Below are 13138 nucleotides of genomic sequence, written 5' to 3' on the forward strand. Positions count from 1 at the left end.
CATCTGCCATGTCCCTTTAATTTAATTATTTTTTTGCAGGGACACGCGTGTCCAAATCTAGACACGGCGTGAGACACGGCGAGAAAAGAGAGACAAAGAAGAGAGAGTGTGAAGGAAGAGAGTGAAGAGACTCTCTCTCTCTCACTCATTTTATCTTCTTGATTGAGGTGTGATCTGAGTTAGGGTTTAACTATTATATAATAACTATTATTATATATTATATAATAGTTATTATATAACATATAATATATTTATAAGATAATACATATTTATAAATATTAATAAAAAAAAATAAACACATGTATGTAAAATAAAATAAAATAAAAAAATTAATTGGAACACATTATTTAAAAAATATAATAAATAAATAAAATAATTAATGTGTATTGAAATAAAAATATTTATAAAAAAATTAAAAAACTTGTCGTGTCCCCTGTCGTGTCCGTGTCATAATTTTTTAGAAATTGCCATGTCCCGTGTTTGTGTCCGTATCCGTATGCGTGTCCGTGTCCGTGTTTCATAGGGTTTCAAGGTCAAAATCTTGTAGGAGAAGACGTTTCAACTGGGTCGGTGGAGGGAAGGGGATGGGCACAGAGGGGGGCTTAATATTTTACAAGTTTAGCTAACGTGTCAATTGAATACTAGGTGCCGGTAAAACCAATGGTTTACGGGTAAGCCATAAAGAATTTAGGCCTTGTTTGGCATAAACTAAAAAATTCAAAAAGTCAAAAAGTCACTATCCTATTTAAGTCATATCATCTTATTTAAGTCAAATCACCTCTCTATCACATCACTTCAAACCCAACTCATACCCAACCCATATTTCATAAAAAGTCAAAAAGTACACTTATTTAAATCATCTCAAATAACACCTTAATCTCATCCTAAGGTGCTAAACTACAAAAGTTGAAAAAAAAAGAAAATCAACTTAAGAAACATGGTTGTCAGGACTCTCTCAAAAGCAACAACAAAAGTCCAATCATATTTTGTTGTAGAAAAAATTCATAAAACACAATTAAGGGCACAAGTGAGCAAGTAGAAAAGCAATTTTCCTTCCCATTTCTTACAAATTCTCATCCCATACAAACATGTAAAAGCCAATAGTATTATTTTTTCTTACCCCTACCATTTAACATTTAGTGACAGCCAAAAGAGCATTAGATTGTTCCTTTTTTTTTTTTTTTTTGGTAACTACATTTTTTGATTGTTCAGGTAACTCTCCAAATGACGCTAAATGGGCATGCTCTCAAACAATATTTTAAGATTAATCCGCAAAGTTTGGGAGCAGCCCTAGCAAAGTCCAAGTAAGTTCCCACTACTCACAAAACTGCAAAATTAGAAGTCCAACATTCTCCAGCCACCATGGTCTTCAGCTGAGTAGCAAGTTCTAAACAACACAAATGAGTAGTGTATTAAATTATTTATTGTAATAACTATGAGAATATTTAAGTAATAAAGAAAATTAAAAGGAATAGCAAAGTGAATGCCAGATATCATCACCAATGATGACAATAATGCTCCTGATTGTTATGTCAGCATAAAAAGAAGTTAAGGAGCCTTACCTCAATAACAAAGATCAAGGAGCTTCCGTCTCACTAATTACAAATGCTTGAATAAGAGACTGTGCAGCATGGGTTTGATCAGGTGTGCCAGATATTATAATCATTGTTTCTGTTGCTCCAGGTTTGGGATCGGTGATAGTAATTTTAGCCTCGGAAATCTGGGAAAATTTTGTCAAAAATTGCAAACTCCATAGAATAAGGGTATGTGACAAATAAAAAGGTTAATTAATTTGTGACTTCTAAAAGTGTGCATATCTACATTGCCCATGAAATTAACAAAAAATCTAAAATTAGGAAGCAAGCAATCCAGTCTCCGAGAACTAGGGTACTTCCAACATAGTAAGCCAGAAATATTGAGGAATTGAATGCAATTGACAGAAGATTTATTCTTGATATTAACTTTTTGGGAACAGGCTATTTTAGCAACTTTTTAGCTTTTTACGAAAAGATGTGCAGAAAAGTAGAGAGCGTGATGTGACAACTTATAGTGACTTTTTGGCTTTTTGACTTAAATGTATAGTTGACAAACGAGGCCTTAATGTTGGCTTATAGAATATTAACTAATAGAACAAGGTACAATCCAGTTTAGAACATTAACTATTAGAATGAGGCACAATCCAGTATAAAATGTTTGTAAGAACCACATTTATGCAATGTTTTTAGACTATAATATGATGTCTTATATTATATACCAAAGATGAAGCTTTTGCTGATCAATAAGAAATGTAAGGCAAAAATAAGGATGATTATCAGATCACAGAATATACCTCACGAATTTGTTTCAGACATCCACCATCCTCTCCATAAATCACGGGAACAATAGAACGAGGTACAACAACTTCCATGGTGGTGTTTGTGATAATAGCTGGATGACTTCCTCTACATATATTCAGAAAGATACATTTAAACAAAATTGAAAAAAACGGCGATGCCTTCAGCAAACAATTTGGTATTAAGGACAGTAAACAGTTAATAATTAAGTTTTTACTATGTACTCTACACAGTACCCACCCTCCAAATCCACCAACCCTTCTTTGGGGAGCTCCTGCATAGTCCATCAAGCCTAAAGGCCCACCCCCTTCAATAGGTCCCTACAATCAATTTGGAAGCAAGAGTAAATTCACCATAATTGCACAGTTCTTTGCATGATGGGCTTCTCTAATGTCTAACAACTCTAATCATTTAAGTTCGCTCTCCTGTCTCAAAAAAAGTTCCTATGGCAATTTCCAATCTTGTGTTCAAACTATCATAGAAAGAATAACATTATTTTAACAAGCATACAAACATAACTTAATAAAGAAACTGAAACCGCGCATGAACGTTAAAGCAGTGCTCATATTGGTTATCAAGCAGACCCGGCAAACCAAAAAAAAACATTTTACAAGTGAGATAATAAAGAATTGATACCTGAGGACCCCATGCTGAAGATGGCCTTCTGTCGGAAATATGAGGGGGAATGCCTGGCCTGTGAATACTGTGCATAAAAGGGAAGCGATCATCATGTGGATGAAAATCCCCATGTGGAGGCAGACCACCAACAGCATCATATCTGTGAAATGATGGCCCTAGATTGGAATACATTCCAGGGGGTGAAAATTCCATCCTTCCCACATATGGAGGAAATGGAGGTCCTTGATCTGGAAAGGCAGCATTTGAAGGATGGTTGATATCAGGAAATGCATCACGAAAGAAATGATTCCGCAACCTAGTGGTTATTTGCAGAATAGCATCTTGTACTACCTCAAATTCTCCATTTATCTGTACAAAAGAGTCCCCATAAGTACGAAGTGCAGTACCCACAAGTCAATAAAGGTCAAGGTTTGTAAGAAATAAGAAAGTAAAATCAATTAAAGAGCAAAATACTACCCGAAATACAGTCATAGTTAGTTAGGAACACGAATAAAATTTACTACAATTGAAATAACAATATTAGAACGGAAAATTTTAATGTTGGAGAAGAAAGTAAAAAAACAAAGCTATGTGCGTACAGCCACACCTGAACAACTTCTTCATTCTCAGAAGCACACTTTGGAAGCTGATCCTTCCCCAATATACGAATATAAGCCCCAGATGACTTCCTCATTTCAGCAATAATAGCACCTCCCTTGCCAAGAAGGCAACCTATTTGATGAGAGGAGACAAGAAACTTTGCAGTCACAGTGTTCTCCTTGTTCTCTGCTGTAGCCCTAACCATCCTTGACAAAACACGAAGAACCGCATCTTGTGCAGCGGATATTCTGTCATCTGGGTGCTGCAGTAGTTGTTTGACATTTTAATGTCAGCAGGTAATTTTTTTTTTTTTTTTTTGCGTGTACAAAGAACTAAATTTAGCCAGCAAAGAAAGACAACATATGTAACTTTTACATATCAAACCAAGTTCAAGTGTCAAACCATACCGCTGGACCAGATATGACAATAATGCGGTCCTCTGAGTCAGATATGCCATCCAATACTTTGATCTCACAGCCAGTCTCATGCTGGAGTGCCTTAACTATTGTTCCTCCTTTTCCAATTACTCCTCCTACCTTCTCCTCATGACACAGTAACCTGAAGCTGAGGATATCCTGAGGAAGGTTAAAATGGCCAGGAACACCACTTTCATTAAATCTGGAAATTAGTGGCCCAGCAGCATAAGCTGCTCTTTGAGAACGGAAAGCATAGTTCCGTGGTGGGTATTCTTCGGGCCTCAATAAAGGATCACCAAATGAATCAGATGAAGGCCCACTAGGGTTGACAGAAAAAGAATCCTGATCACGAGGTGGATTCTCTAGAAGCTGTTGAGAAACAGATTGAAGAGCTTTCCTGACTTCATGAACTCCCCCAGTAATCTGCAATAAACTTATGAAATGGAAAATATTAATACTGACTTTTTTTAAAAAATATTAATGCCAACAAACTTTACCTATAAAAGTAAAATATAAGATCATATTACTCATTAATTTTTGCTGGCCAGTGTTGTAATTACACCTAGGCATATTTGAAGAGCTAGGCAACAAGGCAATGCACTCAAAGCAAAGCTAACAACAGTCAACCCAAGCAGCATGGTTCTCAACCTGCCGTAAAACTGCCTAAGTTATTGTTCTTGTTTTTATTTTTCAAATGTGTCCCCCATCCAACCAGAGAATGAATGTATACAAAATTAGCAAAACACACAAAGTTCTCTGTCTCGTATATATATATATATAATATGCAACAAATTTTATTTGATTTTCCAGTTCTAGTTTTAGGGATTTATTTAACCTGAGAAGTAGAAGACAATCCCCATTCCCCCACCACCCCTCTAATCCACGTGCAAGTCAGTGCACTCCCTAACTACATCTAGGCCCCATGATTTTTCCCCTTCTTTTTTAAGATTTATATTGGAAAAATAGGGTTGCTTTTCAGAACTAACAAGTTACAACTCCAAAGAGGCTATTCTTTAGGCAATTGCCTGAGCAATCCAAGACTCATTCTCTAGGCATTTTAACAACCTAGTTAACAATATGTGCACATCATACTAAATAATAATAGTATAGTCTCATACAACTAATGACCCTTGCATATGGTGGACATATAAGCTCAGGGATAATGAGAATTAGAAACCAAATTTACCTGAACCAGTTCATCAGAAGGAGATGCACATGGAGGTAGCTTGTCCCTAGGCAGAATCCGAATCTGTGCACCAGTATCAGATGAAATTTGTTTGATTACGCTGCCACCTTTTCCCAATAGGCAGCCCACTTGACTGGAGAAAATAAGTAACCTCACAACTGTGGAAGACTTGTTACTCTCTTCATCCCCTCCATCTGTCTCTGATTCTCCTTCAACCATTCTTTCGAAAATAAGTAAAAGAGCTTTCTGAACAGACATTGTTCCCTTTTCAGATTGTAAATCTTCCACAGGAATGGATTTCTTATCTTCATTGTCCTCATCATGTTTGTTTGCATCATCACCCTCTTCGATTGTGTTAGTCCCATTACCATCCTCCTTGCTCAGGTCAGCACCGACTTCACTATCTTTATCAGAACCTATAATAACAATTAATCTCTCATCACATCCAGGGACATTTTCCTCAACCCTGACCTTTGCACCAGTTTCCTGACGTATTTGTGATATGATGCTGCCACCTTTTCCAATAACACTGCCAGTTTTGGTAGCCGAGCAGAGTACACGAAATACAGTGCTGCCAGGAGAAATTTTCAATGGTAAATTCTGCGAAATATAACCTGATGACTTTTGCCTCTTCCCTTTACCATTTGGTTCTATATGGATCCGATCATACGGTCTCTTCGAAGGAGGCAATTGAACTGACATTTCAACAGAATTATTAGCAGACCTGTACAAATTACCAACACCAAAAGAACATCAAAATTGGAAGCATCATTCATGACAAAATACCTTAAATTTAACAAATGTTGAATGTACAAGTATAATAGCTAATTAGAAGACAGCCCATTCATTGAACCAAAATTCAACAATCAAAGCACGAGTTTTCCACAGGGGTTTTAATAGCAACAATTAGAGCTCAATATATATTTCTTCTGTGTGAAACAAAGAAAAGCTGATAACATGAGTTATAGAAATATCAAATGTGGTGGTCATTGCCTGGTTAGAAAAGACAAATCCACTTTGGAAATCCAAACTAACACGTTAAGTCCACATCTTCATGTTTTGAGTCAATAGATTGTCTATTGAGTTTTAGTCAAAGTTTTAAAATACTTTAATGAGGCTCACCTCAAGGCAAGGCTAAGGCAAAACGCCTCAAGGCTTTGATTTTTAGGCTTTACTCCCCAAAGACTTGCACAAACAGTCTGAGTCATGCGCCTTAGGTGCATCTTATATGCCTTTTAGGCATAAGCATGTAAGGAGTACTCATATGAAGAGTTTATCTTAGGTTCTTATTAAACTTAGTCTAGTAAATGGTTTAAACATAAAAAAGTCAAAAATAAAAAAGTCCCTCTATTCTATAGGAAAAATTAAGTAAATAACCAATCAAGAAAAACACAAAGTTAATGCCAATTGAGAAGCTCAATCACTAAAGCTAAGAACATCAATTTCACTTTCAATAAAGCAAAACATCCTTCTCTCTAGTGAGCCTTGAGCAGAAAAGTAATTACACATTTATATTTAATTTTGATGTATTTATTTATTGTTTTAAAATATTTAAATTATTTACTAAATATAAACATTTAAAATTTGAAATGCTTACGCCTCAATGCCTTAAAGCTTATGTCTCGCCTCATGAGGGGTAAAACACATCACGTTACGCATTCGCCTTTAAAAACTTTGGTTTTATTATTTGTCATTTTAGAAATTTGTGCTTGGCATTGAGTTTAAATGTCATTGAATCACAGAGTTTGTTAAATTCTAGTTCCTGCTATGATGAATTTAGTCCTGTGTAACAGTAAGAAAGTTTACTTCATCCAAAATTTTTTATTTTGACTTTGTAACAGCTCTTTACTTAAAATAAATGACCAACAATCAGTGTCCTCTAGCTTCTTTCCCTTATATGGTCAGTCCATGTCTTATTACTCTTTCACTCTCTCCTCCTCACCTATGGGTGTCACATGTCCAAAGCTGTCTTTTTCGTCCCTGTGCAGTACTTCTAAAATATCAAAACCTCCAGCTCCTCTTTGCAAGCAATAGATAGAACATGAGATACCTTTGAAAGTGTGGATAGACAGTTCAGCACAACGTCGCACATTCTATGAGAAGTGTGAATCCAACTTTTCCAAGAAAAAAAAAAGTTCGATTACGCAGTTCTTCAAACATATGACACAGATAAAATTGCTGAGAAAAATATCAATGCGTATTCAAACTAATATGAGAGAGCAACCAGTTTAATGGGATTTATGGTGTCAATTCTAGTAATTATGGTTTAATATGGTAACAAGTTTAATGGGGGTTGGGCAACCCAAGCCGTGGAAACCAGTTGGACATGTTATAGGAGAAAATATTTAGTGTAACTCAGGTTACAAGTATTCCATGTTATATCTGATAATGTGATATCCCTTCCAATGAGAATATGGCGTGTGTGCAAGCCCCCACTAATCTAAGTTATCTCCTACTTAAGATCTCCACTGTAAACCTCATAAAAAAAACCCACAAACCCCAAACAAACAATATCAATCTCATCGACAACCATTGTCGTTGCCACATCACATCGCCAATGGCCGAAACCGGATATCAGACGGTGAAAGAGCAACTTATGGTGGCCCAACGGTGAATGAGAAACTTCCAGCAAACCCAACCTTCAAATATTTTCCCATCAAACTAGGGGCATCCCGATCCTTTCAGGCCATCACCAAAGCCTTGAAGTTTTCCCACTTATTTTTTTCGTTTTCACCCTTTCTCAACCTATACACATGCACGTATATCTTCTTTGTCTTTTGCACTCCCTTCACTGTCTCCTTTGAGCAATAAATAAACAATAATGATGGCAGTGAAGTACCGATCGATCACAAAACAAATTGATTAATCTACCTTGAAAACGTTGGGTGTGTGTGTGTGTGTATATCTTATTATTTCTAATTGCTACATGTTTGGTATGTGTGTATTTCTATGTATTTACTGTTAATTTGCTCATTAATGGGTCATTCGAAATTTAATATCAGGTCATTTCTACCTAAAACTTGATTCCGATTAATTGCATTGTTTTTCTTTGGGTTTTACAAGTTGGGTTTGGGCTTATAATTTTATGGTCACTGGTGTTTTGGGGATGAATTCTCACTGCTAATCTGATCAGGTGAGTTTAATTTTTGCTTGTTTGGGTTGGCTGTTTTTGCTGAGGTTTACAACGAATATGCCGAGTGCGCGAGAGAAATTAGGTTTACGGCAGTTTCTAGGTTCACACGTGTTACATTCTCATTGGAAGGGATACCACATCATCACATGTGATATGGAATACCGGTAACACTAAATACTTTCTCCACGTGATAGTTATATATTTACTAGTGCATGGAATGTGAAACTTGGATTTAAGGTTGAGTTGGTTTTCCGTTAATATGACTACGTAAAAAAACAATAATATTCATTCATGAGAAATTTTTTTAAAATTGTTGGTTTGTGGATTGTGGTCGAGTCTAAAGTCAGGCAAGTGGCAACTCCTTCCAATGCAACAGGTTCAATACCAAATTCATCAATTTAGATGCATTAAGATAATCTTCAATCCTTCACATTTTTTTTCATCAAATTTTAATTTAAATTAGATGAAAAAGTGCTCAAAAATCATCTCCAGTCATTTCATCAAATCAAGTAAGACTCATTTTTTTCCATCAAATTGACAAATCATCAAATCCTTCATCAAATTTAAATTTGATGAAAATTTAAAAAGATGAAGCATTGGAGATGATTTTTTTTTTTTTTCCTTTCAAATTTGATGAAAAGGAAAATTTGGGATAAAAGGGGAATTTTTAAAATATCTTGATCAAAATTTGATGAAATGATTGTAGTTCATATCAAATCAAGCTTTTTACTCAAATCTATCAAATTAGATGAAAAAATTAGCAATGGGTTGGAGATGCTCTAACTGATAGAAACCATATAAATTTAAAGAACATACAAAAACCATAACGAATCACTAGCCATTACCGATCCAAAAACATAAAGATTCGTAACCCACTATAGTTCACTACCTGCAAAAGCAAAATATCAGTTGAGCATATCGTTTGCTCAACAAAAAACCACATTTCACTGAGCAATCATGTTCAATTTCTAGCCTCGGTACATATCGATCCAAAAAAAAGCTCCGAAAGAAAAAGAAAAAAACAACAACACTCTGCAGACCCGAAAGACGATATAAAGATATATATATATATATAGAGAGAGAGAGAGAGAGTTGATATAAGCAGATACTGACTTAGGGTTTCAATTGGTTGCAAAATTTGTATGAATGCTTCGATTTTGAGCTGTTGCTTGGTGTGGTTTTCTTCAGTTTCCGCACACGAACGAGAGAGAGAGAACTGCAAATTTTTGGTGAAACGAAACCCTTACAACTACGCTAGGGTTTTATAGTCGTACATCAATGGGGACAGACCGGCCGTTCTCACAAACCCCAATAAACCCGGTTCGTAGGGATGTGAGAAAGAAAGGAAGTGGGGTGGTGAACCGTCGGGGAATTGGTTCACCCATGACCCATCCATGGCTCTCATACCCGTTTCAATGCGCTCCGTCCAAGAAGGGCATTATTTGGGCCGTGCTAAGTTTATGAAAAAAAAAACAATGTCCATGCTGGGCCTGGTCTGACACTTTGAAGTGATCATTGAAGATACTTCTTTTGGGCCTTGTTTTTACTTTTTTTTTTTTTTTTTGGTTCGAAGATGTTGTAAATATGCTTTGTTTTTGAAACATTGATAATTGATTTTTACAAAACTAGACTTTGTATTTCAAATCAACCTAACACAATAATTTGTTTTGTTCTTCTAAATTCATTGTCATCTTTCTTTTAACTTTATATGATCACCTAAATAAAATACTATTCGAGCAGTGACATGGAGATTAACTCTCTTCCCAATTCCTTTACGAGCAACGACTCCAAATGTTCTTCATATTGAAAGCAAAATGGGCCGAGTCACAAGTGAAACTGGTCTAAATATCATATGGAAAACATATTACAATAGTGTTGTATTTGGATCTTGAATTTTTATAGAAGGGATATTTTTTTTTTCTCTTGGTTTTTTAATTCTTGGAAATCCTTCTTTGATGTTATGCCATGGAATCATGTTTTTTTTTTTTCAGGCAAAAGCTAGGAATCCAAATTTACAGTCATAGAATTTGTTCAGAATTGACTTGTGTGGTGGAGATCAATTTGTTGAAGTGTGGAGTCATAAGTGAAATGAATTGCAACCAGCTCTAGTGAGGTGGAAGAGTAGAGAGAGATAGAGAGAAGAGTGTGAGCTCCACCTTCACACGGGCACTCTCCACATCATTAGAGCTGCATTAGAGCTCTTAAATGAGTGATGCTAAAGACCCCAAATAATCTACCAAATGGGTGTGGGACCCACACATATGTGGGTTTGTATGGGTCTCACCCCAATGTAAGAGGTTTAGTAGAAAATTTGAAAGATTATTTGGGATCCATAACATTTTTTCTCTCAAATTAGAGCTCTCAAACATTATTAAACCATTAACGGTTATTTCTAGATAAATTTAGAATAAAAATTTCTGAGTTTATAATCCCTCCCATTTTCTTTCTCTTAAGAAAGTGAAATAATATACTGAGGAAGGAAAATATGCACATCTCCAAAGCAAATGCTGGGGCTAAATTGCTATATTTTTTCTTTGCATTTTTTTTTTTTTTTTTGGCTCAAATTACAAATGGCAGTCAACGTTCACCAAAAATATCAAGACATATACAATTTTTTTAGATGGTCCCTTGATGTGCCTGTGAGATTATTCTTTTGAGCCAAACTATGAAGATACTATTATCATCTTTTATTTATGGGCAAATTACATATACACCCCTCGAGGTTTGGCTAAATTACAGATACCCCTGAGGTTTGAGAAATTACGAATTCCCCCCTGAATGCTATATTTGCATAAGAAATTAGGGGGTAATTTGTTATGAAATATAAACCTCAAGGGGTAAATTGTTATGAAAATACAAACCTCAGGGGGCGGGATGTAATTTTCGAAACCTCAGGGGTATCTGTAATTTAACCAAACCTCGAGGGGTGTATATGTAATTTGCCCTTTATTTATTTATTTTTAATAATCAAGAATTAGAGCCAGGGCCGGCCCTGAGTTTCCAAGGGCCTAAAGCGAATTAATTTTTCGGGACCTTTTTAAATATTTATTAAAAATAAAAATAAAAATCACTTTGTTTGGTTTAAAGTTTTCAAAAATAATTGTCTAAGTTTGCAATTTGTATTTTTTTTTTTTATATTTTGTATTTGGTAACATTTTTTTTTAAAAAATATAAATATTGTAGTTTTTAAGCGTATCTAAATTAGATATATTTACAAAATAAATAAATAAATAAAAATTGTGTAAAATATTTTTCAAAAAAAAATACTAAAAAACACATAATTAGGCCATAAAGAGAAGAAAAAAAAAATAGGTCACACAAAATTAGGCTAACGACTAATACATATACAAATATTTTATATTTTATTTTTTTAATTGGACTAACAACTAAAACTTGTAAATATTTTTTAATTGGGGCTTTTATCAACTGGGCCAAATAGATTTTTTGAGGCCCCCTTTAAAATGATCTAAATTAATTAAACAGAATTGAGTCATTTTAAATTTTTAATACAATGCAAGACTAAATTTAGAGGCTTTTTTGCGCCTAATTTTTGGGGCCCTAGGCACAGGCCTTACCAGCCTTAGCCCAGGGCCGGCCCTGATTATAGCTTACGGAAGATTCTTTAAACCCACTCTAAAAATGTAAATCTAAAAATCAAACAACATCCCAAATTGCATGATGTTGGAAAAATAATAGTTTTTTTTGGTGATTTTAATGCAATATTAAAGTAAGTACTAATTCTCAATTGAAGTGTAGTAAACTGAGTTTAGATTCTTTGTAGTGAGATCTTTACACCACAAAAAGAATGACAAAAAATATTAAGATTTGAATGAGAAATTGACTCGTTAAGTTGACCTCATGATGGGAAAGGTGTAAAACCTTATATCCTACATTGATTGTAGATGAAAGCATTGATGGGTATTTAAATTTCATTTTTTGCCTAAGAGTGTGAGCCCTTTGGGGCATCCAAATTTTTCGAAGGAAGGGAGTTATAGATGCTTTAAGGATGGATTTGGGCCAAGACTATGGTTCAAGTTGGTTACGCAAAAATAATCATATGTGCGCGCCGCCTGCCCGCTAAGACTAGGTCCGTGATCTTTGGACCCTGAGGCTTGTTGGAATGGATTGAGTGTGGGGGTTGGGCTTTGCCCACCCATCTTAATCTTTTTGGGCCAAACCAGTATTGTAGGTTGCAGAATTATATACATTACACAGATATATAATAGGTGTGTAACTCCTCTATAATGATGATGATTTATTCCTGTAGTTTTGCAAATTTAATACAAAATTCAATTCTGTATTTGTAAGGGACCTTGATGGCTGGAACCTCTTCCTCTCTCCCTCCATGTGTTTAAAAGGAGACCCTTTTCTTTCAATTTTCTACCTAGAATTTTTGTTCTTCTTGTATTCAAAAATTTCCTCTACTTTTATTTTTTTTTGTAAGAGAGTGCTGCAAAGTTCTGTTCGCTGAAGCTACTTAATCGGTGTATTGCTGTAGTTGGTCCAACCATCGTATCCTGAGAATAGACATTGAACAACCTCCAGATCCCAACCAGTGAGGCGACGAATCTGTTTTAAAAACACTGTCTAGTGTAGGTATAACAACCCCGACCTATAATTAACTACTAAACCATGATTAGACATAAGTAATTATGCCTAATGAATAATTAAGATGAAATTCTGAATTAATTGTACGTGTGTTGCATTATTTGTGTTTTTATCTGTTCATGGTAGGAATATCTGTCTGTATTTCCATTCTATTTTCCCAATTGAAGGCCTTATCGGTATCCGATTGTGAAATTGACTTGATATATGTGTTATTTGAAATTTTTGGGAAATTATGGTAAGTTTA

The 13138-nt window shown here is 35.1% G+C and overlaps 1 protein-coding gene across 6 annotated transcripts; it reads right to left on the bottom strand.

Moving 5' to 3' along the window:
* Nucleotides 1-1036: 1036 nt before the first annotated feature.
* On the bottom strand, nt 1037-9694 carry LOC114303256 (RNA-binding KH domain-containing protein RCF3). 6 transcript variants are annotated; one of them, XM_028248383.2, is made up of 10 exons: nt 9400-9522; nt 7096-7203; nt 5154-5877; nt 3959-4390; nt 3559-3813; nt 2970-3320; nt 2574-2653; nt 2330-2441; nt 1563-1720; nt 1037-1387 (listed from the first exon to the last, which is right to left on the bottom strand). In XM_028248383.2, the coding sequence occupies exons 3-9, from the start codon at nt 5853-5855 to the stop codon at nt 1577-1579; spliced, it is 2076 nt and encodes a 691-aa protein (XP_028104184.2). In that variant the 5' UTR covers nt 5856-5877; nt 7096-7203; nt 9400-9522; the 3' UTR covers nt 1037-1387; nt 1563-1576. The 6 variants fall into 6 exon arrangements, 4 of the variants coding, with proteins under 4 accessions (XP_028104184.2, XP_082777931.1, XP_082777932.1 ...); XM_082921805.1 differs by having other exon boundaries at nt 7096-7267; XM_082921806.1 differs by lacking the exon at nt 9400-9522 and adding an exon at nt 9132-9175 and having other exon boundaries at nt 7096-7267.
* Nucleotides 9695-13138: the final 3444 nt, after the last annotated feature.

Source organism: Camellia sinensis, chromosome 3 (genome assembly GCF_055761805.1).
Source record: "Camellia sinensis isolate YWXY chromosome 3, ASM5576180v1, whole genome shotgun sequence".
Classification (NCBI taxonomy): domain Eukaryota; kingdom Viridiplantae; phylum Streptophyta; class Magnoliopsida; order Ericales; family Theaceae; genus Camellia; species Camellia sinensis.

Coding starts and splice junctions, on each gene's coding strand:
- LOC114303256 (XM_028248381.2), bottom strand. CDS start 5,855: ATGTCAGTTCAATTGCCTCCTTCGAAGAGACCGTATGATCGGATCCAT. Junction 4,391..5,153: donor CTTCTGATGAACTGGTTCAG/GTAAATTTGGTT, acceptor AGTTTATTGCAG/ATTACTGGGGGAGTTCATGA. Junction 3,814..3,958: donor TTGTCATATCTGGTCCAGCG/GTATGGTTTGAC, acceptor CAACTACTGCAG/CACCCAGATGACAGAATATC.